Source organism: Macaca fascicularis, chromosome 10 (assembly GCF_037993035.2).
Source record: "Macaca fascicularis isolate 582-1 chromosome 10, T2T-MFA8v1.1".
In the NCBI taxonomy this organism is placed as follows: Eukaryota; Metazoa; Chordata; class Mammalia; order Primates; family Cercopithecidae; genus Macaca; species Macaca fascicularis.
The window spans coordinates 72,976,600-73,003,271 of record NC_088384.1 but is presented as its reverse complement, the minus strand read 5'-3'; the positions used below and the strand labels follow the sequence as shown (position 1 = coordinate 73,003,271).

The following is a 26,672-nucleotide window of genomic DNA, read 5'->3' as shown; positions in this document are numbered from 1 at the left end:
AATCATGCTAAGAAGGAAAAAGGAATTAGAATTTTAAATGCTACTACCATTTTCAGCAAGAATGAACTAATACTACATTCATTGGTGGATTGATTCCATTAACACCCATGCTTCAGGTGCTTTAGGACTCCTCATGAAAACTGTCATGTTGTCATGTAGCTATAAAATATGCATTAGTCAGAAACTGTAGTTATTAAAGCCGAGTTCTTTTCACCAGTTTGTTTGGAATAGGGGAATAATACTTTTAATAAATCAGCCTTGCTATAAGATAGAGCACAGTGTCATTTTTAATAGGGAGCAAGAATAAGTGCAGTGATTAAATGCAGTTACAAGTGGCTATATCTAAAAACAATTTTTGATTTTGTCAAACATTTAGCAAGGGAGTAATTTTTTTCCTCTAGTTTTTTTCTAGCTTTCCCAGTTTTTTTTTATTTGTTGTTGTTGTTAAATCTATATGCTATATATTCAGAACTGGATTTTTTTTCCCTATAAATTTGTTAGTACCTGATTTGGAATTTAGTCTTATTAATATCATTTAGTTTGGGATGCATGGAAATGTGTGTATAACTATTGAGTGCCCTTTAAGGTGGAGACTTGTATCTTGATATTCTATTACAGTATATATATATGTATATTTTGTACTTTGCAAAGCAACTGGATTTTATAGCAAGTGTAGGTAAAGAAAAAACTTTTATCCTATTGGTGCTCTGCATATTTGCTAGTATAAAACATGTTTCTGATTTATTCCAGGCAACATAATCAAAAGGTGTATTTTAGAATATACACAAACTTTTCTATGCTCATGGAAGGTATACTACTGGAAAATATCAATATAATCTCTCTTTTTTTTTTTTTTTTTTTTGCTTTTTATAAACCACAGGTTTATAGAGACTTTATGGAGACATTCAGTCCTTTCCCTGACTTTTAGAAGAACTATAGCTTAAACTACTCAAAACTTCTAGAAACAAAGTCAGACTTCCTTCAGAAACATTCACTATGTTTAATGTTAATCACATTAGTCTTTCAGTTGTTCCTCGAAAACAGCCATAACGGGAAGCCAAAAGACAGAGTGTTGGGAAACATTCTGAAGAAAGCAAGCAAATAATTAATAAGATTTCATAGTCACTTGGAGATATCTCCTTGTCAGTAGAGGAGTAGAAGGAGCAGTCTCTAGTAAAATTTGGGAACAGATGGCAAACATTTGTTGACCATAATAGTAGTAACTTATATCTTGTAGAAGATTGTACAGTTTTCATGCACATCATGTCATTTAATCCTCACAAAAATGAGGGTACTAATAACCCCCTTTTGCAGATATGGAAACATAGCTAGGAAGGGTAAGTGGTTTGTTTTTAATTGTACTATTTATTCTAAATAGTACAGACATTATGAACAGATTGAAAGATTTCAAGTCTTTTGATGCTCTGTGTGGAAAACACAAACTCAAAGTGTGTGTGTGTGTGTTTTAATTCTCTCATTCAACAATAATCAACACAGAAGACTTGTCTTACCAAGTTTTGCCCCATACACCGAGCAAACAATCAGTTTTTCAGCAGATACCAGCCGGATGTCCTCCAATTCAGTTTAATCCTGACGCTGGCTACCTGGAAATTGTGTCATATCCCACAGGTTGAACGCTTATTCCCACAAGATTGCCCCCTCTTCAGATACCAGTTGCAAAACTAGCCAGCTTCATGTTTGGTTTCCCAGGATCCCTTTTTGTGTTCTATTAATTTGCTACAACAGCTCACAAAATGCAAGGCAACAGATTTACTGATGTATTATAAAGGATCCGACAAAGGATCCAGATGGCAGGAAATATTAGGTGAGGTCTGGGTGGGCACAGAGCTTCCACGCCCTCTCCAGGCATGCCACCCTGCAGGAACCTCCACATGTTCAGCTATCTGGAAGCTCTCCAAACCTTGGCCTTTTGTTTTTTTATGGAGGCTTGATTACACAGGCATGCTTGATTAAACCATTGGTCACTGGTGATCAACTTAATCTTCATCCCCTTCTCCCTCTCTGGAAGTTGGGGTTTGGGGTTGTAAGTCCCAACCCTATAATCATGTCTTGGTCTTTTCAATGACCAGACTTTATCTTGAAGCTACTTAGGGCCTGCCAGCCATCAGTGAACTAATTAGCATATGAAAAATGAAAATATATCACTTTGAAGATTGCAAAGATTTTAGGAGTTGTATGCCAGAAACAGGGACAAAGAGAAAGTGTATATTTCACAGTATCACAAATGCTAACTCACTCTACTAAAAGGCTATTTTAAAAAAACAATTTTTCAAAGACCACCTTAAAAAGTATCAGGACAGTGGCAGCAGTGTGCCTAAGAGAGAAAGGCCGTGAAACCATTTCTTAAATTTTCCATCTACACAATGAAGAAGTAGGAGGAAATAAATTTATACATGAAATACTGAACTCTTTAAAGTAAAATGATACACAACCTCAAGATGTTGATTTTTTAAAATTTTTAGCCAACTTTTATTTTTATGCCTAGAAAAATACATGGGACGTTTAGGACTAATGTGCTGGGCAATTTGCTACTTAGTGATAGTAACACAATCCTGAAAAAGCAAGCACAATTATTCTGTACTTTTTAAAAGTTTTATTCAGCAATAAGACCATAATTTTTCATATTTAAGGAGTATGAAAAATTTGTCGAGTTTTAAAAGCTGAATACATGTAGCGTTGGATCAAGGCACATACAAGACTGGCCAAAGGGCGTACAATGCACTTTGGTTTTTTGTTGAAAAAAAAAAAATCATGGCAACAGAAAAGTGATATGGTTTTTCAACAAGTAATAGCTCACAATTCAGTAGGAAGCTAGAAGGAAATGTTACATTACAAGTTCATTATGTAATATCTGGAAAATTGTGACAGTAATGGGCAGTATTCTTGATCTTTGTAAAAGTAAATTGAACATTTATGTACAGTGTTAAAACCTTTGACATAAACCAGATCTAAATTTGATGTCTAGTATTTATTTTTCTTTAAATTCTCTCATTTAAAGAACTACTTTCTCTGGGTTGTTGAGGGGAATCGCTTATAATTACACTACATTTTTAATATGCATAAAATTTCTCTGACATCCTTTATGATAAAAACATCATAAACACTAACAATTTTGTGTTTATAAGTCACTTTTCAAAAATCAGGATGGCATAGGCAAAACCAAAATGCAGTTTTGGTATTTGTGTTCATTACACTATACAAATCTAAGTTTTCATGTTTTCCTAAGTACACATTTCCCCCGCAACTTGGAAGCACATTTACATTACTGTTTTTGTGAAGTCCTTTATTTTCAAAGCTTTGCTGACAATGGCTTTAACAGACTTCACACTCCTTTTATGCCAGCTGATGTATTCAGTTCAGAAGATATGCTTAACTTTTTTAAGGATAATTAATTTGCCTAGAGCAAAAATGGAGATATGCAGCAGGTTTGATATTGCCCATTACTTCACACACTTTGATTTATTGAATACCACTGGGATAATACAAATTTAATAATTGGAACATTATTTCATAACCATTTTCTAAAATTAAATTTTCTCATTCAGCCATTCAGCCAGTTTTTTTTTACATTTTATTAATACCAAAGTGAAAAATGGCCTGTGCTTATACTACAAGGATCTCATGTGAATGCAGTCCTGATTGTTCAACACAGCAAGAAAATTCACTTTCACAGTCAACAAGTCATCTTACTCAGTAGAACACAAAGTAAATGGTTTATAACTCCAATATTTGCAAGGAAAATACAGTACAAATTACTAAAAAATACTAAAATATAGAATTGTGTTCAGGCATCTCCACTACATCAATCGCAGCAGTAACCTGAAATTTGAAACTTTTAATAAAAAGTTCTTAAATATAAATTATATGGCAAATGTACAGTACATTGCTTTTTTCAGTCTCTTTTTCCAGTGTTTTGCAGTAGAACAGGGTTCCTACCATCACCTCCCTTAGGTTTAAAAAACCCAAAACACAAGTCTGCTGCAAGTCCTTCAGCATCATGAGTGTGAGTGATCTGAGTCTGGAATACCACTGTCTCTGTAGCTTCGGTTACTACTGCTTTCACTGTGATTGTTTTTGTACAGATTCATTCCATTAGGAGGAAATATGGTGTGTATTACAAACTCCTCCTTCGAGATGGGTTCATTGCTTATTGGTAACATCTGAAAAGAAGTTTCCCTGATTTCCAGGATAGAGTTGTCCTTCTTAGTGCCAGCTTCTGCATAGTCATCCTTTCTTCTCCTCCCTTTGCTATACGCACAGTTCCTTGAGAAAAGCGATCCATTCCTATGAACATACCAACACACTAAAGCAAGAAGGGCAATGGTAACCAGGGCCACAGCTCCACCAATGATGGCAGCCAAAGGTAAATTGGGGTTTTTGTAAGGTTCTTTCTCTTGCTCTCGATTGAGGGTGGTTGTAGGGTTGTACATTCGAAGGGGTGCAGTTTCAGTCTCAATACAAACAGGAGTTTCATCAAATAGGTAGAGGTTACTGGTTTCCATGGGAACCATGCATACTTTATAGGGTGAATCAGGCTCCAGGGCTGTGACCAAGTACTCACTGCGTTCCCCTGTTACAATTGTTTCTGTTATAGATCCAAATGCTGGGCTATGGCCCAGTTTAAGCCAGCTGAGTCTCAAAGCAGTCATAGGTAGAGCAAGTTTCCAAGAGATATGAATTGTATCAGAGGTGACAGATTTCACAGTAATTGTAATTGTTTTTCTTGAGGGACTCCCTGTGGTTTGGTGATCCTTGGTGAGCTTGGGGTTCTTAATATCTGGCTGTTTGGTCACTGGAGCTGGCCACTGTCCTTGGGCAGGATACACTGTGTTGGGTATTGCAGTGGTTATCTGAATGGTGCTTACAATCCCACTGTCCTTACAATCAAACAGTTCTGCATTGAGATCCTTAATAGCCATCCCACGAACTTTTTCTGGGGCTTGGCACATAAGCCCACGCACATTGACCTTCACAGGTAATGATTGTAACCAGTCACGTACCCATTTCATCTTGCACCCGCAATACCAGGGATTGTTGCGAAGAATCAGTTGTGTTATATTGTCCAAATCATCAAAGATACCCTGAGGTAAATTACTTAGGTTATTATTGGACATATCCAGTCGATAGAGCTGCCTTAGATAAGAAAAAGCATTTGGGGGCACCCGATTGATGTGGTTATCTTGAAGATAAAGCTTCCTCAGGTTTGTGCCTGGAAGGTTTACTGGTGCAGCAGTCAGGGAATTCCGCACCAGGGACAGCTCTGTTAAATTAACTAGGTTGAAGAAAACTTTGTCACCTAAACCGTGGTTGTTCAACAGGTTTCCATCTAGAACCAGGCGTTTTAGACTAGTGAGACCTTGAAGAGATGGTGATGAAATTGTGGATATGCGATTATCATCCAAGCGTAGTTCTTCTATAGTCCTGGGCAAACCCCAGGGAATTGTGCTAAGGTGGTTGCGGGACAGGAAAAGCAATCGGAGATAGTTGCTGTCTCGGAATGCTCCCTCTTCTATGCTAACTGCAGAGACAGAGTTGTCATCTAAATGTAATTCTTCCAGATAAGGAATTTTTGAAAGTGAATCATAAGTGATAGTCCTTATGTTATTTTCTTGCAAATGTAACTCTTTTACATACTTTGGGAGGTTGGTAGGAAATTCATCTAAACTGTTGTGGTATAGGTATATTCTTTCTACTTTCAGCAAGTTTTTCAAATCTGAAGGAATCCCAGCATTATTTATTTGGTTGTTCTGAAGGTAGAGAGTTGTAGCATCCTCTGGTATTCCTGTTGGAATGGATGTCAGAAAGCGATCATTACAGTAAATGAAACCCGCATCGCAGCGACACACAGATGGACAGGATTTAGCCATAACTGATAGAGGTGCTACTTGAAGGAACAGCCCAATTTTAGTCCCGATGAGGAAGATGCTCCAGGCTGGGCTGATCATGGTCAGCAGTGTTGAGGTCTTTATACAAGGTAGCTTCCGTTACTTCAGAACCCTAAAATGAAGTGAGTAAAAAAAGACAGAAAACAATAAGGACAGCATACTGAATATAATGTTTAAAATGAATGTGGAAACTAAAATATCTATAATCACTTTTAATATTTTAATTTGTTTTGGGAGAGGGCATAGTCGGGCTTATTGCTAGCTAACAATAGACAGTGTCATATAATCTCTTTACCTTAATGGTTTCTTAATTTCTTTATACATTAAAAAGTAACATGTCCCAAATCCATTTGATTTTGAAATGTTAAATATAATTGAAGTTTTATTGAATAATCTAAAGTATTTTAATTATACTTTATATTAACCTTATAGACAGTCATTGATCAAGCTAATTGAATATCCATTTCTTTCTTAATATTCATAATAATTAACACCTTGGAATATTGTTTGGTATATTTAAAGGTAACCATTTTACTGTTATCAAAAAACCACAAATTTTTATATTTACTTTTTATTAGGCAAAGACTATACAGGTATAGAAAAATGTCATAAAAATATCTATTCTCTTCATACTTCATACTTCATAGTTACCCACATCTTGAGATGCTGAACTCAATTAAACGCATAGTTTGCTTTGATTATTAATGTCATTTCATTTTCTTTGGTTATTAATTTTAAGTATTATTTTAAATGGGTGGATTTCTATAAGAAAATAAGAACGAATCCTTCATTTATTTTTGGGAAAGAATTACAAAGCTAATACATCCAGCTAACCTAAGTGGAAAATTTCACTTCATGTTGAACTCTGTCTTTCTTCTGTTTGCATTTTGTTATATGTTTCATACTGCAAGTTTTAATGACTTTGTCCACATTTTTCATTATTTTCTATCTCATAATGTGTTTTCACAGTGCATTTATATTTCTTTAAATTCTAACCTAGAATATAAATCAACTTTTTCTATGGCTGGCAAAGTACAGATTTATACTGATGTATTGTGTAATATAATATCTTGTGTCCTTTTAAGTATTAATTAGCCTTTGTAATTTTAGGCATGAAAATAAAATACTTTGTTTTTCCTACCTTATTGAACGATGTGAGTAAATTTTGCGGGAGTGAATATCCAATGCACATATATTATTTTCCTGGTGAGGGGCTGGGACTTATAAACTTTTGTTTAGTCCTTGGAAATGTTCTTCACCGTTTATTCAAGTAATCCTATGCCGCACACACCTCCAGATCAGGCTTGCTGTTGTCAATGAACATTCCAGCTGCAGTTCAGCATGGTGGGCAAGCTCATTAAAGTGGGGGCAGAAACAATTCTGCTTCCTGTTACTATGTAGGACACATGGCTTCCTATGTATTTTTTTTTTCTTTCTGATAGAGTTTCTGTGTGAAGGTTCCTTTTGTGTAGCTTAATTCCCTTAGTGGAAATTGCCCTCTTTGAAATTCTTATTGGCTCTTCTGTGCAATGTGGTCAGAGATAGTAACTTCAGATCCTCATGAAGAAAGCCATTCATGATGCTAAGGCCTGTATAGTAATAGGTTTTTCAGGCAGTTACCCCCTACCTTTATTCCCATCCAGGATTATCCAAGTATAAACTTTGTACAGTAGCTACATCCTGAGGTATGATTACCTGCTGTGAAATAGCTATTTCCAGCTTTTGCTTCTTGCTGATTTTTCAGAATGTCTGGTGCAGTCACGTTATACAAGAACAGGTATTCTCTTTTAAGAAGTAAAGGAAACTAAATTCTTCATGGAAAGAAAACGAGGCATACTAAATTTCCTTTATATTTATCTTCCTTAAAATATACTGGGACTGAGCATCTCCTGTGAAAGTAAAAGGTTTTAATGAACTATTAATAATGAACTTTAACATACTAGAGAAATTTCCTAGACATTTAATTTCAATGTCTTAAAACAACACATCTTTCATCATAGTGGTTAGTCAAAAGGGATAGGTTGACCTCTTTGTTTTTAGACTTCTCATTTTCTTATATAAATAAAGTAGGAGCCAAAGTAGAGATTGTCATCAAACAGATAATTTCTATTATATGATTGTGTCACTTTGAATTAAACACCATGGCTTTCAAATTCAAGCCAGTCTTTAAAAATTTACTTTGAAATCATATGCATAAAATGATAAAATGTTTAAAAAGAAGAAAACAAGTACATGTCAAAGAGGTGAGCAAATACATTAACAAGTATTTTTGACAGAAATGCCAAGGTAACTTTTTAGGCATTTCTGAACATGATTTAACAAAGTCATACAATCCACAATTTAGAGTTGAAAAGGCTATGTTAAAAGCTTTTCTGTTGATTTGCTCAGTTCCCTGTTTGATTCTTCCTGCAGGTCTCAATTTTCCCAACTGCAGAATGTCGACACCATCCCCTTTCTCTTTAGGGGTACATCTAAGGACTACTTATTGGTCTTGAAACTCTAAGCACTCAGGTGTTCTTGCCCAAAAGGTGACATAGAAGTTCAAGTCATGTTTAGTTTTTCTAATTTTCTAATTTTCTTTTAGCATACTGAGTTTGAAAAAAAAATTTGTATTTGAAATAGAAAGGACACTATTATTTCGATCTCCTTGTAGTGACCATTAGGAAAGCACACCAGATGGGGCATTTCTCTCTAGGTTCATACATGAATATGCCAATTTTTAATAAGTGTATCATTTCTGAAAGAAGACTTTTGGCTTGACTAAAGAGATCTTTGAATTTAATGTTGACTGCTTTGCCTATTATCAAATGTGCATGAAGATTTTTTAAGAGTTTGGAGGAGGTGAGTAATATTCCAATTGGTTATGCAGGATCATCCACTCTGATACTTTGTATATATGTAGGGAACATTTGAGTATCCTGGAAATATGTGACCCTGAAAGTAAGGACTAAAGTAGTAGCAATTTGCTTCTCCCACAGTTACTACCTAACATCCAGCAAGGATAGCATCTGTTCCATAATTCAAATGCTCTGCTGAACGAGTATGTTAAATAAGGCCACAATTTGTGTTTCTGGTTCTCTCCAAAAATTCAGTTTATTTTAGTTTGCTAACTGCATACCGACATGGTCATAGGCTATATTAACAGAAGAGAAGTGAAAAAAAATTACAGATACATATAATTCATTATTTAGGCAACTTGAAACAAAAATAGCAGTTAGCAGATGGATCAAACAGTCTCTGGTGAATATTGCAAAGTGCCCACAGAGGAAAGTTTAAATGATTTATTGTTTAATGTGAGGTTTTACTGTGATGCCTTTAGGGCTTTGCCTGTTATTGTCAAATTCCAATAGTATCTTTTCTTGAAAACTGTTGCTTTCTCAGTGTGTGAAAATGGAAAACCAAGCTGTTGAAATTATAATTACAAGGTTACTTTTTAAAGTATCTTCTGTAAAAGTTTTTTAAACTTGAAAATTATTCAACATATAAAATAATGTGGTTAAGTTTAGAAAACAACTACTTACGTTAAATTGCATTAGAAACTAATTAAAAACCATTATAAAAATAACAAGAGAGAACCTGCTTAAAGTGTTACCAAGAGTCAAGCATTTCTGATATTCCAGGGATGATGGTGAGGCAATATATACTTGAGATGATGAATCTGCTGATTTTGGGGATTTAAAAACTGATCATTCCCTGAGTCAGGTCAGACCACAGTGTGTCCAAGGTGATGGTCATACTGATAACCAGACATAAAATAAATGTCTTTTATCTTGTATCTGAACTATGTATATTTCACCAAATTAGGCTCTAACAATATGTGTTGATTTTCACATTTTTAACCCAGAGAATGAAAGAGTTCTAAATTGGTGTGAAAAGATGGAAGATTAATTTGTTTATTTTACCTGTTTTACATTTGTGAAGCTGCTTCCTCTATTCTGTTTGATATGCAAACTCACATTTGCCATTCATACAATAGTGGTAATAATGTGGGATTAACAGAAAGCCTTAAATCTCATTAAGTTCTTGGAAAATGTCATTCTTTTCTCCCCACATTGTATTTAAATAAAAGGAAAAACATAAAACAGGTTTCTTAGGAGAGAAGGATACTCTTTCAGAAATGAAGGTTACATTCAGAGCTACTCTCATATGCCCCTACTCCCTTTACTGAGGCTCAAAACCATTCATATTTGACTACATTTTATGTCTTCTCTTTCCCATTTATGTTTGAAACTATAGTGCTAAACAGATTTTTGGGTTTTGGTTTTGGCATATTAAAGGCTGCAAGGATCTCTTCATCAAAAATGACCGATCTTCTCCTATGCTTTGACTTTCCCCTTTCTGAGCTGGATCTACATATTTGCGCACCTAGAAATACTGTAGTCAAATGTCGATGATGAAAAGAAAAATGACCCCCACTGGCATGGACACTGTGGCCAGTTTCCACAACACTGACTTCAGAGCCTTTCTGTCTGCCTAGGCTTGAAAGAGGCCATTACTTCTGAACAAAATGAATCGATCTTTTAGAAAAATACTGTTAATGGGGTAACTTGGGGGAAAAACGTAAATGGAGCCCTGGTAACTTAATGGAATGTTAAAAAAATTTTTTTTAATGGAGGCATTATTTAACTATAAAACACTTAAAACTGTAGTAAAAAGAAGAAAAACATAATCACCTCACTGATGAATCAAATTTTTAATAGGGATCCTTATATTCATATTCAGTTTCTTTTTACAAATAAAAATTGTAGATTTTTTTTTTTGCATTTATAATGTAATCATCAAGTCTGAAAAGCTTCCAATTTATTTCCATGGTACATCCAATAAAACATGTAAATAGATAAGGATACTATTTTAGGAAAACTAATATAAGAAGTTGTATCTGAATAGAAAACTGATATTTAAATAAAATCAAGAACTTGCGGCAATCTACATGTTTATATGATTTCTTCCCTGCTACTATAATATTTTGGAGCTGGAAGTGTTATGAGAAGGTATTTCTTATGTTTTAAGAATATTACTTAGATTAAGATGAAGCTATATAATAGTAGTGCTAATTTCTTATTTGTGCCTTAGATTTAAATTGATTTTGATTTGACCTATTTGGTCATTACTCACTTTTGAAAAATATTAATTCAAGTATAAGGTTTTGAGATTTTAGTTTCTTTTTTAATGATTTCTCCCACAGAATGATTTCTTAATGCTGAGGACTTTTAAAAATATTCAGTCTAAAATATAATGGCATGTAGAACTTTTCATCCAAGTTAGTTGCCTTGTTTTAAGCAAAACCTTGAGACTAAAAAAAACTCATGCCTAAACAAACGTATCCAACTTTGTGAATATTTCTAGGTAAACTGGAATTTATACAATCATAATTTAGAGTATTAGGAAGGTAATTTATTTATGAAGGCTTAAATTGCTGCTAAAAAAGCTCAACCTGTGAATGCTAAGTCTTTGCAACAACAAATGGTATTTCAAATAAACTATATATATGGTTAAACTGAAAAACTGGAGTACATCAGGTTAGTTGATAGTGACAGCAAAATGCTTTCTAAGCAGCCTGTCTGGTAGTTAAATTTTCCACGATCATCAGATTTCAGGAAAGTTCCAATTCTTTTGTTTAATGCCAGGCAAGCAGAAGGACCTCTAACTCTCTCTTGAGAGTCATGAAGTCTGAAGGGTTTGCTGAGAGGCAGAGAAGCAAGTGTGCCTTTTCATACTTGGTTTTATCCAGACTATTTTCTAGCCTGAACAAGGTCCTTGTTTCATTTATGGAAAATAGGGGATAACATTTCCAATGCTAAGTATTTCTACTTTTTCTTTTTCTGTTACTGGTTCGTTTCCCCGGTACATTTGTGACAAATGAATTGAATTCTGCTTCATTTGTTTTGGCTTGTAAAGTTAAATCAAGCATCCTTAAAACAAAAAGGCAAACTGGGATATTATCCTTCAGCATAGTGAATGCTGCTTCCTTTTATGATATTAAACCCAAAGTAAATGAATTAGAGAACAAGACTTGTAAGAACGAGTAAGATATTAATTTAGAGAGTGGTGAAGGTAAGTGGTATAGAGTTTGGGGTGGGGGCATGCTTTACATTTGTGCTGACTTTTGAGCAAAAGGAATTAAAAGTGCGCCTACTTTTGTTAAACCACATTTACCATTGCAGACTTTAAATTCCTTTTTAACTGTGTGAGTACAACTTGGTTGACGTGCTTTAAATTTCTAATATTTAAGTTTCCATACAGTAGTTCAGCAAATAGATTTATTTTAGTCTACTGTGTGGCAAGCACTATACTGGTCGGTGAGACCACCTGAAGTCATAAAATACATTGTTTTTCATGTACAAGTAGGGTATTACTTAAACCAGATGAAGAGGAGGAAAATCAACAACACATAAACTGATCAATCCACAGTCCAGTGGCACACTTTAAAAATGGTTTTTAACCAAATGTGGTCTGTGGGTTTTCTCTTCAAAGTTGCCACAGTAACTTGTGCACATGTAAAGTGAAAGAATAAAGAACAAAAGCTGTCATTGTCCCATCAAATGAGAGCAATTTCTCCCTCCTTTCATTTAAACAGACTAATACCTGCAGAAAGCTTTTTATACATCCCTGACACTTGATTTTAGGGTAGGAAAGAGATTCTGCATATGCAAAACAAATGAAATTTTAGCTTTTGCTTAAATTATACTCTATTGCTTTCTACTTAAAATCTGTTTTCTCTGGGATTTTCGTAAATAGATAACTCAAAGTTCTTTCTTACACAACATAAACATAGCTTTGAAAACTGTCCTTTAATGTGATGTTTAACCAAATTTAGTGATGTCGATCTGTATTTTGAAACTGGAAAATACTTTCTGAAATGTGTATACCTATTTTCTTAAGAGGAAGAATGCTGTTTCAGAAGACCAACTCTTTGTTGGAAATTTATTTGTTGACTTTCAGTAAATTTTTGAAATGGTGGAATGTTAGAAGGAGCTGAGAAACATCCGTTTTTATGCTCTGAAGAGAAAATGCAGTTTTGAGGATTAATATTGCTGAGAGATTTTTACTGTAGAGTTTTTGCCCGCTGGGGGGTGGTACACTCTACCAGAACACTGCTTTCAGAAGCCGCAAGTCAGATGTTGGCTGCTGCTGGCCAGTTTTTCTCCGGTTTAATTACAACAAAGCCTCCCGTTGAGAAGAACAGTGAAGGCCTCTGGGGCAAAAGGTGGGGGGTGGGAGGGTAGGGGGAAGGAGGAAAGAAGGAGGGGAGAAATTATGGCCTTTGAAAAATTTACTGAATCTTATTTCCATTGTTGACTTTATTTATGGTAGTCTTCATTTGACTTTAAACAGTTATTTCTAATGCTTTTTTTTTTTTAAATAAATGGGTTTGAATAAAAGAATATATAATGGAATCTATTCAGAATATTTAAGTTAGCTCTGAATTTTGCCAGTAATCAATCACATTCTTTGTTTTATAGCCCACCCACCTTAAAAAGAGGCATAAAAGTTAAGAAATGACTGAAATGGCAACTATAAACCAAATATGTTTTTTAGTGACCAGATTTAATATTGGTATGAACATTGGCATATCAAAAATGAAAAGCAAGAAAGAAGAAACATTAATATATTATTAAGACAAGGCAAATTCCCTGCACAGATTTTTGTAGGGCTTAAAATTGTTCAAAATAATCCAGAAAGAGGAGGAAGCCTTAGGGTGTGTGGCCAAGAAAAGCACAGAAAAATCTCTCTGCAGTGCACTTGCATATTTAAAGCTGATTATTGTATTTTTCGTCGAGAGAGACTGAGTGTTCATTAGGGTCTTGTGTCCCTAGGCAGGAGATGCTGAGCATAATTGGAGTTTCTATTTGATTGGGCAATACAGTCTAGAGAAGAAACTGGGGTAAAGATAATTAATAGCTTGCTAACAAAGTCTGACAGCCACAAGATTTCAACCAAATTTATTTCACACTGCTTCATTTAGCTCTGAAAAAGTTTTGATAGAATTGTAGTCTCTTTAATTAACACTTAAAAGCAAAAGAAACATACCTTCTATTTTGCTGCCACCTTTAGTTATGACAAATTTTCTTACTGTTTTTCTTCTTTTTGTCAAAACTTTATTTGCTATCCAATTATACATTTCACAAACGTTATGTTTGGGAAGTGTTTAATTGTGCATTTTGAACCCAGTCATAATTGATTTTAAAGGGTGGGGTGCAGTGAAATGAAAAACCCAATTAATAACTGGTAGAGAGTTATACAGAACCACGATATTAATGAATTCATTATGTTTATTCATTCACTAATATTTCGCTGATCCTTGGACTTGATGTGTTTTGGCTGTGGTCTTCAAAAAATCAAATTTTAGTTTTCTTAGTTAAATCTATGCATTTTTGTAACCCTGTTTTTATTTCAGGGTGATAAATAGATGTACATTTGTCTGTGTGTGTATATATGTGTCCAAACTAAGGGGCATATCTCTGATTTAATTTTCCCATGGTGAAAACCTGGCATATTATCATTAATATTTGTGGTAGTTGGTAATGTTGATATTATTGTGGTACTTTTAAAGGATTCATTTTTCTTCACTCATTTCAGAGGAGATGAATATTAGTCCTCTGTCACTTTGGGTCAAGTATAAGTGATTCTCCCTGAATATAGGCAAATTTATTCTTTATGTTTAGGCTGGTCAGGATATTTTTATGCAGTTAGAGATAAATGAAAGGCATTGCTACAGCTGAAGGACTTTTCTAGTGGCTTTATTTATGTTGTTTCTGGATAATAAAATAACATAGATGAGCATTTTAAAGGAGATATTTATTAAGAATATTTAAAATAGCCTTATTATTAAAACCATTAGAGAATTTGGACTAACAATTGAAAAAAAAAATCAAGTTTTTTTTTTTTTTCTTTAAATTCGAAATAAAATAACAAAAAAGAACCCCCCAGACGTTGAGAAGACATGGATGGGCCTGTTGCACTCTTTACCTATATGCAACCATTTTGTTTCAGACCTAATTCAGTGAACAAATTTTTTTGAGAAGATACATTTAACTACTTTTTCAAGCTTTGTAGTATAAATGCATTTCTTCCAATATAAGATTTTCCTATTGTAAGTTGCAAAGAATGGATCCTCTGCAAAACCCACTTGATGAGGGCTCTACTCATTTATTTTTCTTTCCTGCCACCCCAAACTCACTGCATACATCAGGCATAGCTTCCAGGGTGAGCTTTGTTAGTTTTTCTGAGTAGACTTAGCCATTTACTATGCTAGTCACATACCACACTTGCCTAAGCAATGGATTTTGGCGTTCTATTGAAGAGGGAATATAGTTTGGAAGAGAGTCTCCCCCTCCTCTGAGTTCAATTTACTAGTTGAGATTTGCAAGCCTGAAATGCTTGAAGCAGCTCAGGCACGATAGCAGTGCAAGCTTTAAAATCTAGGTGTAGCTGTTAATCCTTTACAGAGGCACATAAGTCTCTAGGAGCAGCTCGGCTAGCTGTGAGCAAGATGTATGCTTTTCATGTACTGCGTACTCATGGGCTGAGGGATTATTGATTTTCTTTCACAGTTGTAAAAACAGCAATTGGTGATCATACCACACATACAGTACATACCAAGTTAGCAGGACCTTTTGCTTTTCTATCTGTGAAGAATCTCCTTGTATTGTTTGATATTTAACACTGAACTTTCCAACTTGCTGTTTTCCATAAGGCTCTTTTCAAATAGCAATTACTCGAGACAGAGAAAATAGCCACTTACTATCTTTTATAAATGAAAGAAGGTTCTAAGAAACTTCTTGCATTTGGCCATATAGTGAAATTTTTCTTTGCTGGCTTGCACACACATATATTGCTTTTTCTGGTGACAGAGCAAACGTTCCTATTTGGATTTCTCATAGTATCCAGTCATTTCTTTCTAGAGAGTAAAACCAAGCAAACTTTCTGGGACAATCATAAGAAAAAACATGGAAAACACTTACCAGGAAGACGAGAAAAAGCAATCCTATATACACTGCCGCTATAGCTGTAATTCCATTGACTGTGAATTGGAGTAATAGCCCTCCCCCGTCTCCCAAGCTCTGCGTCCAGTCCACACAAAGCCCACGGCAGCTGCAGGCTGAGCTTGTCCTGCTTCAGATCACTCCTACACTGAGGAGTGAGCGAGGGAGAGCATTCCAGTTTACTGCACACAGCCCACCTCCAAGTCTGAAGTTTAAAGCTTCACCTCGCAGTGGTTGAAGAAGGGGGTGATGTCATAGATGGGCAGGACTTAGCCAAGCTCTTGTTCAGTGAGGTAACTGGATAATCAGACAGATGAGCTTTGCAAACGCTAGAGGGGGCGAGAGCAGCCGAAATGAAGCATCAGCCTGCCAAAGCTAGGATGCCATTTGGTTTGTAGGCAGCCCTTTGGAATCTCAACATTTTCTAAAGTTTACTACAAGGCAGTGGCAGCATACTTATATATATTTTTAAAAAGCATGTTAGAAAGATATTTTTAAGATCACAATAGAAAAACACAGGTTTTGTTTTATTTTTAAACCATCTGTATTGAAAAGAAGTTAACCAAAATCAAATTAGTTTTATTGTTCACTAGCTAAAATAATGTTATAATTGTGGAAGATGTAGGCCAGTAATCCCAACTGTGAATATTTATTCATTTATTGAACAAATGAATAAAAAGCAGGTTCAAATATATACATCAGGGTTGTTGCGGTGGATCACGCCTATAATTCCAGCGCTTTGGGAGGCCAAGGTTGGCGGATCACCTGAGGTCAGGAGTTCAAGACCAGCCTGACCAACATGGAGAAAAAATTAGCTGGACGTGGTGGTGGGTGCCTGTAATCCCAGCTACTTGGAAGGCTGAAGCAGGAGAATCACTTGAACCCAGGAGGCAGAGGTTGCAGTGAGCCAAGATTGTACCATTGCACTCCAGCCTGGGCAACAAGAGCAAAACTCTGCCTCCAAAAATATATATATGTGTGTGTGTGTGTGTGTGTGTGTGTATGTGTGTGTGTATATATGTGTGTGTGTGTATATATATACATATACATATATATACACGTCACTGATTCATTTAGTTGTGCGAAGGGCAATAGGAATGCCAAATGATTTTTTTAAATGGTAATAAATGGTCTATTCTTTTGGAGGTGAAGAAGTTACTGTTCTCTATGTTTTAGAAAATGAAAGTATGTTTTATGTACTTCTACTACATGTTTATATTATTTAAAATGGATTATTTATATTTAACAATCCCCAATAAAATGTTTTTTAAAAATTAAATAGAATATTTTCCTTTCTAAATGTTTTCGCTGATCTGAACATGGGTTTAGATATAAACATCTTAAGAAAAATATCTTTCAGGGTGGTTTGCCTGAATTGAAATTATTTTATTTTAATTTAGGTACATGAATAAACACTGGACAGTTGTAAGACATGGATATTATAAATTTCTATGTCTAATTAACAGAGTTATACTTTTATTTTTAATTATGATTTTTGTAGACTGGTTTCTGCTATTTGGTCAATAATTGCTTTGTGCCCATAAGTTTTCCATCAAATAAGTGTATTTCACATGTTCATGTTGCTGGTAAGAACTTAGCTGTTCTATTTACCTGGAGGACCATCTCCTTAAACTAATATCTTTATTTGCTCTATTCTTAGAAGTGCATGACTTTCTCCTTTGTCCTTTCTCAATTTTTCCCTGCACATTTATTTCTGAAGAAGGCCAGCTAATAGTCTTTCCCAGGAGTATTTGATTATGGTCTCTTCATTAACTTCATTTAGTTTATCTATTTATATGTTTGTTTGATAACAGTTTGACCTTCTGAGTTCCCTTCCAAGAATGGTTGATATCAAAGTAGGTGAACCCTTGATAAGAAATGTATTGACCCTATTGTTCTATGATTGCACTTTTGTGGGCCTCAGAGGACAGACCCATTAAATCTAGGAGTTTTAGATTCTAATGTCCATTGAAAAGCCAATTTCTTTGAACTGCTAGGTAGTACAATTAAACTGATATGCAGCTGCTGAATTTTGGGAGGAAAGGGAGGTGGTATTATAACAGATAATCTCTTTAAAAAGGGTGGACTCTTTTCTGTTACTGTGAAACACATGGATTAAATTATTTTATGAAATAATTCTTTCTAGAAGCCATTTTCAGATGGGAGTTGGTTCTATTTAAAAAAGGAAATTTTTGCCTGGTCAAATTCCTGTGGGTTTATATCCATATTTAATAAGTTTTGTCTTCATTCAGGCGGAGCTTAAGCAGAAAAGAAAGATCAATTGGTGATTTGGGTTATAGGTATCAAAAATAAATTGTACTGGCCTGGGAGTTAGCAGTTCGGAGGTTTCCCTTCCCTGCACTGCCATTTGTTATATGACTTCATATTTATTGCCCTAGGCTTTGGTTTCGTCACATGACAAATAAAGGCAGCAAGGATTTATTAAATGCCAATTATTTATTGTTGCTTTCTTTTCCCCTTTTAAGCTATAGATTAAAATGTAGGAAAAGAAAAGAAATTGTGAAAACATATTCTATACTGGGGTACTGACTTTGGAGGCAAACTCTTAGAATCTCTGGCCTCCTATTCTTTTTCTCTCTTTTTTTTTTTTCTTGAGACAGAGTCTCTCTCTGTCACCTAAGCTGGAGCACGTGGTGCGATCTTGGCTCACTGCAGCCTCCATCTCCTGGGTTCAAGCAGTTCTCTTGCCTCAGCTTCCTGAGTAGCTAGGATTACAGGCATGCATCACCACGCCCAGCTAATTTTTGTATTTTTAGTAGAGACGGGGTTTCACCATGTTGGCCAGGCTGCTCTGGAACTCCTGACCTCGTGATCCACCCACCTTGGGCTCCCAAAGTGCTAGGATTACAGGTGTGAGCCCCGTGCCTGGCTCTGGCCTCCTATGCTGTCCCAAAATATATACTCTTTTGCTGCCTACATGTTGTTTCACTTCCCACTTTTATCAGCTACCTGAAATGCTACTAGTTGGAGGTGAACTTATAATAATAGGTACCCCCTTTGAAATAGTGTGTACAACCTCTGGAAACATGAGGTTATCATGAGCAGATTGCTCTCCTCTTTTGTTTTCTAAGGCACATTGGCTACAATAAGGGGATGACTGTTTTGTTTGAAGGGGACGGGATGCTGGCAATCTTTAGCATGAAGTCCTTTAGGCTGTAATAGGAAGGGAGGAGGTGGATTCTCACAGTAGGAAGGACTTGGCTCAGGATGGAGGACAACCAGTGTAGTAGACCTGGGTAGTTTAAGAACATGGGCTTTAGAGACTAGCGCAGCTGGGCTCCATGTTGGCTTTGCCACATGACTGTAGACAAATTACTTCATCTCTTTGAGTATTAGCTCAGTGCCTGACTCACAGTAAGTGCTCAATAAAATGATAGCTGTCATTATTTAAGATGGGGGGCATCCAAGCACCTGGAACAAAAAGGACACTAAGAATGGGAGAAGAATGCACAAAGGGCGGTAGTACAGGGTCAATAACAGATTTTTTAAATTTTTCAAATTTCCCTTTGAAGTAATTTTATAGCTAGTAAATGGAAGTGAAAAAGAGGAATAGGAGAGCATTTTATTGATTTTTTTTTCTCTTGTACTTACACATCTCATGACCTCATGTTCCAAGAACTTAACACTTAGTTGGGTTCTAGTAGATATTTTGTGTTGAAAATGTGTTTGCTAGTTTGCATTTTGTTCTGTTTTGTTGGCTAGCCTGTGAATCTAACATTGTACATGAGAAAATGCATTTCAGGTTGAAAGCAACTGGTTTGGAAATGAACTTCAATAACATATCCCAGTTTTAAAATTCTAGGACTATCTGAACTTGTCATCTCAAAGGACTTTGTGGTGTTCTTTGTTTTTGTGAGAAGATGTGAGATGTTCCCTAGTGGACAAGAAAGGAGATTAGATTTGGAATTGGGTTTCCCAGGTTCTCCCATTTACTTGTATATCCAGATTAAAAAAAAGAAAAAAAAACATACACACAGAAGCCTCATCTGTCTTTTAGTTACCAACTACCAGCTGAAACTGACTAAAATATACAGTCATTTCATGGAACAGTATAATTCAGGTCTGTCTAGAGTTAAGCTACCTCATTCACCCATTCATTCATTCAGTCTTCACACATTCATTCATTCATTCATTCATCATATACATATTTATTGACTCCCTGTGTAAAAGAAACTAGTAGAACTAGATGATCCCCAAACTACCTCCAACTATGAAGTTCTGAGATTTAATCTTAGAAGATATTAAGGTTCTTATAAGTCTAAGAAACATTCTTCATGATTTTCCTTTCCCTCAGCATTCTCCATGAGAATAAAATCTTCAAAATTGTGTAAAGAAAACACAGTTTGGCCGGGCACAGTGGCTCATGCCACTTTGGGAGCACTTTGGGAGGCCGAGGAGGGAGGATCACCTGAGGTCAGGAGTTTGAGACCAGCCTGGTTACCGTGGTGAAACCCCGTTTCTAGTAAAAATACAAAAAGTTAGCTGGGCATGGTGGCATGTGCCTGTAATCCCAGCTACTTGGGAGGCTGAGGCAAGAGAATCACTTGAACCCAGGAGGTGGAGGTTGTGGTGAGCTGAAATTGTACCATTGCACTCCAACTTGGGCAATACGAGTGAAACTCTATCTCAAAAAGAAAAGAAAAGAAAAGAAAAAATAGTTCATACTTTTGATATATTAAATGTCTTGGACTGTTATCAGTTAAGATTCTTTTGGTTGCAAGTCATTGAAGAGCTCAGCCTTACCTGCAAAATCAACAATTGGAATCCATTGGTTCATGTGACTGAGAAGTTAAAATGTATAGTACAACTTCAGGTAAAGCTTGATACGGTGGCTTAAAATATGTCAATAAGAATACAGTTTCTCTCTGGGTCTCTGTCCTGCCTTTCTCATTGCTGGCAGCCTCCTCAGGCTATATACAGTGGACATTTGGCAGCTCTGGGATTTCCTCTTAGGCAATAACCGTTCCACATATCACATTCCCGTAACACAGTGTTCAAGGGAGAGACACGTCCTCCAAAAGCCCCTGCACAGAGCCCTGGGGGTCAGTGTTTCTCATTTGGTTAAATTTGATCATAGGTTCATTCCTGAACCTATTACATGGGGTGGGGAGATATGCTGGTGAGCTTAAGCCCACTGCAGGAGCTGCAGATAAGCCCAGCCTTACTCAGACACACAACTGAGAATGGAGGACAGGGCATGACCCAAAGGAAAAAGGGTACTCTTAGGCTGAGAAGGAAGGAGTGAATGCTAAGGATCAGCTCATTTTCAGAGATTTTAGCATGCTGAAACTTGGGCATATTTTATACATTTATAAACTTGAAACTGCTCTTTTTCTCTTTGTCTTTTTTTTCTTAAGCCAGAGTTTCCGTTAAAATTGCCAAAACATCTTTAAAAGATACTCTATTTGTAGACCCTCTCAAGTCTAGCCCAGATTTTTCTGTCAACAGGTAGTGATGCATGTCAGGGCACATCAGTATTACATCTTAGCATAAGCCTATAGGATGTTAATAAAATATATAGAGAGTGCACATTCAGCTATCTGTAATTCTGTGAAGTCAGGCCAGATGCTTAATGTACTAGTTAGACACTATACCACATCTTCCTGAATAATTCCAAAGGGTATTGGAGAAATAATTAGATTTTAGCAGGTCATGGATGCCTTAGAATACCAAAAGATTTTTAAAATGCTGTATTAAACTGTTCTTTTGTTCTGATATTTGCCTTTTATTAGTCAATACTTAAAATGTACTTAAAAACAATCACATAACCCTTTTAACTGTATTTCCAAAACATTCTGCACTGGAATGAGATCTGTCATTACAGGACTTGAAACAGATATCAAAGCAAAATCAGAGTGGTTATTTCCCTGCCTGCCTGCCTGCTTGCCCACCCTCTGGTACACTCTTCTTTTCCCCAACACTCAAGATAGACTGTTACACTTTGGGGACTGGGAGAAAGGCAATTAAAAATCACAACTGAGAAAAAGCACCTCCTTGGCCTCCCAGGAAAGACAGGAGGAATTGTGGTTTAGAACAGGCTAGTACCTAGCCAAAGTGAGGGGGTGTGACAGGAGCTGGTGCAAAACTAGAAGCCTGCTGATCCCTACTTTCTTCCCTCTTCAGCACCTCCATATATGGCCATGCAGATAGAGCATATACAACTCCAGGTGATATAGGTCAAAGCTGTGTCCTTGACCCCTTTCCACTCCCCAGTGCCCTGCCCCCTTCACTTGTTTTAAAATGTTAAAAAAAAAAAAAAAAAAGACTTAAAATGATTCTTGAAAAAATCAGAAACTTGGAGCAAGCAGATTGAGTCAATCATTTCTATATGATACTTTCTATGTGGCCCTGGGAAAATAACTGGAGCTCTTTGAGCCTTAGTTCCCTTATTTATGAAGACATGGATGTGGGACCCACCTAATTTCCTATTATGGACTTCAAATAAAGTGGTGGATGTAATAGTTCACTACTAAATCTGAGAAAGCACATACCAAGACTGAGTTGAAACCTGGGGATAGTTGCTTTTAATCTTCATAGTGATGAGTAGGGCTAGGATCAGTTCAAAAGAAACAATTCACTAATGTTAAATTGAACTGTGTGCTTTAACAATTTATCTTTGGGAATGAAACAATTTGAGAAATGCTTCTGCCTTAGCTCCTGGATGCTAGACTTTGAGATAACAGTATCTAATGCTGGTTCTGAGAATTAATTACAAATCAAAGGACAAATTCCTTATCTTTGGCAATGATTAGTATAAAATACAGCTTTGGAGGAATGACTAACAGTTAATAGGAGCAGATCAATATGTGTTTGATTATTGAGATGTGGATCAACAAGATATGATACAAGTGGATTGCCCTGAAGCACGTGATTTTCTCTGCATAGCCAGCTACTGTTGTCAGTTTGGACAAAAGGGGTCATCATTTTGAAACCATCTTATTGTTTCACTATTTCTGGAGTTTTGGTGCTAATTTTAGATACACAAATAGACTTTCTGAAAGGAAGATTTTCTGAAATTGTCAGATTTTTTTTTTTCCCCTGGAAACTGGCTCTGTAGTTCTCCTTGTATTGGAGATTATCTCTTTGAAATTTCTCTGCAGTCTAGACTACTTGGGTACATTAATGTGCTTAATGTTGAAAGAAACATGTTTAAAGTATAGTCAAAGACTATTTTCTATTTTATCTGTTTATTAATGACTCTGGAAACTGCCCTTCATTGGCACTGTCTGCAGGAAGCAGATTTACTACAATTAGCATTTATTGCCTCTTGGGAACTGGTATGAACTTATTATTTGCAAGATTTTGGGGGATCAAGTATCAGTTGATTAAATTCGGATTATGTAGATGTTTTACAATCTATTCCAAATAAAATAAGTTAAAAATTAAGTCACATTTACCATTGGGAAATTTCCTGTAAAATATAAAGGTACTTAAATTTTCTAAGCATGATTTATGACAAATATGTTATATATTAACTAGACTCACTTAGTTTATTCTGTAAATGATTAACCTCAAATTTGAGGAATTTAAAAACTTTATACTTTTTTCACTAGTTAAGTTTTGTTTGGTTTTTGTTTTGTTTGACATTTACAGTGTATTCATGCTGGAAATTCACAAATACTTTACTAAGTTTCTTATGTGTGTTTAAAAATTAAGATCTAGACTTAACAAGTTTATTTAAAGTACATAAATATTGCCAAAATGTATTTATAGTTTAATGAGCTTTCATTCTTGTATTCAAAGTTGTTTTAAAAATTGAAGGTAGACTTGAAAAAGAATTAAAAATGTGTCACTTTTTAAAGTTATTAATTTTTGTTTAGAGAAATTCGAGGAGCTTTTTGGTGGTTGTTTAATTCTCATGTTTGCATAGAAGCAACACACAACTGTGTGAGCAGCTTTGGATGTAACCCCTCTTTGTTTTCTTCAGTGGCCCAGGGAACAGACTTGTCGCTCTGAAGCGCTCACGTGTAATCCTGTCCTCCCTTTCTTCCCCAATGTAAGTCAGAAATAAGCTTATCAGATCATAGTTTATTAACAAAGAACAAAGGATGTTGACTGACCAAAGAGTAGGAAAGGACAAGCAAAATATAAATGTCAAAGGTTTGCTGCCCAAAATCCTAGTTTTACAGTGGTTTCAAGTAGCTCAACTTTTTTGAAAGTAGGATTCATGTATTTTTAAAACATTTGCCTGAATTATGCTTTGTCTAGAATTTTAAGTGCAGTAAAATATTAGTTAAATGGCTTTACCTATATTTTATATATGAATTAAATACAATTATCACTAGTATTATTGTCATTGTTGCTATTATTTTTTCCTTCCAAGCAAATCTTTCTAGCTTATATCTGGGAGAAGTTACAGACAATTATATCCTATGTGTTTTCAGTATAAAGTGTTTTAACAGAGTATAAATAGCCTTCTGATAAAGGGAGAAGTATTTTTCTGATAGAAAGTACAATACATTATTTAGGTAATTATAAGGAACTTTTAGATCATATTTATATCTTGTTTTCTTGGTTATTTTTATTTGAAGGTTTTTGTTTTTGTTTTCCGATGGAGTCTCGCTCTATCCAGCCCAGGCTGGAGTAGCTGGGACTACAGGCATGCACCACCACGCCTGGATACTTCTTGTATTTTTAGTAGAGATGGGTTTTGCCATATTGGCCAGACTGGTCTCGAACTGCTGATGTCAGGTGATCTGCCTGCCTGGGATTACAGGTGACAGCCACCACACCTGGCCTGAAAATGATTTTTCTATAAGGACAACAAGTCGTTCATTACTGAGAGTTGTGATAGTAGGAAGGAAATAACTTTAGAAAGGAAGAGAGCAGGCTGGGTGCCGTGGCTCACCCCTGTAATCCTAGCACTTTGGGAGGCCAAGACGGGCAGATCACGAGGTCAGGAGATTGAGACCATCCTGGCTAATACGGTGAAAATAAAAATACAAAAAATACTACTAAAAATACAAAAAAATTAACCAGGCGTGGTGGTGGGTGCCTGTAGTCCCAGCTACTCGGGAGGCTGAGGCAGGAGAATGGCGTGAACCCAGGCGGCGGAGCTTGCATTGAGCTGAGATTGCACCACTGCACTCCAGCCTGGACGCACTCCAGCCTGGGCGCACTCCAGCCTGGGCGACAGAGCGAGATTCTGTCTCAAAAAAAAAAAAAAAAAAAGTAAGACAGCAATTCCCTTGTGAAAATCAGGCTTGCATTTTCTTGAAGTTTGAAGTTTAAAGTAATCTAACTTTATCACAAAAATAATAATGATCCCAAATATATTTGGGAAAAAAAGATAAATTTTTAATCAGTATCCATATGAGTAGCAAAAACAAAAACACTACAAGATGTATGAGTGTAGTGTTTTTGTTTTGTTTGCCTTATGTTCTGTAGACTTCCTGTGTAGCTCACATTCTATATCAATTGTGTTCTGAAACTTTCTTTTCCCTTGGCTTCTTTGCTCCTACATTATCTGATTCTGCTTAAGGAAGAGTCCCTGAACAAAGAACAGATACTACCATCTCCATTCTAATATAGCTGATTTCTAGTAATTGTATAGCAGATGCTCGTTCACGTACCTATTAATGTGTATTCTAACAAAAAACATGGTATTCAGGCTCAGACAGGTTACAATTTTTTAGAGCACTTTATCCAACTTACTAGCATTCTCTTTGTTTTGTTTAGATTGATTTTTCTATCATCTAAGTCTCAGAATTTGCTAATTAGGAGGAATGGGTGGTGATGTCTAAGTAATCGGTTGCTTTGAGAGTGTTTAGTAGAAACTCAGACGGAACAAAAGGAGTAAGAAGGAGAAGGTAGAACTGGTACTCTAAGAAGACCCCTAGCCTTGTGTGCCACGTGTCTTCCCTTGGTCAGTTTTTCAACAAATGCTTATTGAATAGCAAGGTGTGCCTCATAAGTCTGATCTCTTTTACTATATTCTCTGTTTTTCAAAGACTTTATAACTAACTTTCCCGAGCTGGTCTGTCCACTTGTACATAGATTATACGTTGGACAAAACCATGTTATGACATAGATATATAGTTTCTTGAGCAATCTCAAAGGAATGGCAAAGGAACTTTTCTGTGGCCTATGGGTGAGAAGGTCAGCAACAATTTAACCAATGTGCTCTAGATTACAAAACGTATTTGAAATGAGACTGAAAGCAGCTAAAGAGGAAAAGTTTTTGAAGAGATAGTAAGGAGAGAATCAGAGATGCTAAGATAGCAAGAGCATGTTAATTTGAGGTGAAAAGAATCCTAGTTAGTAGGTAGATTTTGGACTCTATCAGTTACTATGGTGGTAAGTGCAAGCAAGGAAGACAGGAAATTCTCTAGGAACATTCATAATGTACATATGAGAGGTCACCCATATTCGTAGTGAGTTTTGGGGATGGATAGAGGAAATTGCTGAATTATAGAGGCCAGTTATGAAGAAGAAAGTACATAGATGAGGACTAAATAATAATATCGATGTAATGAGACCAGTATTCTAATAATGATAATAGCATGAAAAGAGTAGTGGACAGCTAAATATAGACTAAAATACAGTAAAATCTGATTGTACAGGATGGTAAGGGTACACAAATATGGAGATGTGTTACTAGTCTGGAATGTGACCTAATCCTGCTGATTTCCATCTTATGCTCTTCCAGGGAGGAGAGATGAGGCTTTCCAAAAGCTGCCAGTTTTAAGTTTACAGGAAAATCCATGGGATTCCCAAGTCATTATCTGTTCTGCATTCAAAAATGCAATTCCTTGGCTAA

At 35.9% G+C, this 26,672-nt stretch overlaps 2 protein-coding genes across 8 annotated transcripts in view; one reads left to right on the top strand and one right to left on the bottom strand.

Moving 5' to 3' along the window:
* MACROD2 (mono-ADP ribosylhydrolase 2) overlaps positions 1–26,672 on the top strand; it is a 2,109,916-nt gene that overhangs the window by 364,304 nt on the left and 1,718,940 nt on the right. The gene's annotated exons all lie outside the window — the stretch shown is intronic.
* Positions 2,463–16,099, bottom strand: FLRT3 (fibronectin leucine rich transmembrane protein 3). 3 transcript variants are annotated; one of them, XM_015430090.3, is made up of 3 exons: positions 15,872–16,099; positions 7,048–7,795; positions 2,463–6,018 (listed from the first exon to the last, which is right to left on the bottom strand). In XM_015430090.3, the coding sequence occupies exon 3, from the start codon at positions 5,964–5,966 to the stop codon at positions 4,017–4,019; it is 1,950 nt and encodes a 649-aa protein (XP_015285576.1). In that variant the 5' UTR covers positions 5,967–6,018; positions 7,048–7,795; positions 15,872–16,099; the 3' UTR covers positions 2,463–4,016. The 3 variants fall into 3 exon arrangements, with proteins under 3 accessions (XP_015285576.1, XP_005568372.1, XP_005568373.1); XM_005568315.4 differs by having other exon boundaries at positions 7,602–7,795; XM_005568316.4 differs by lacking the exon at positions 7,048–7,795.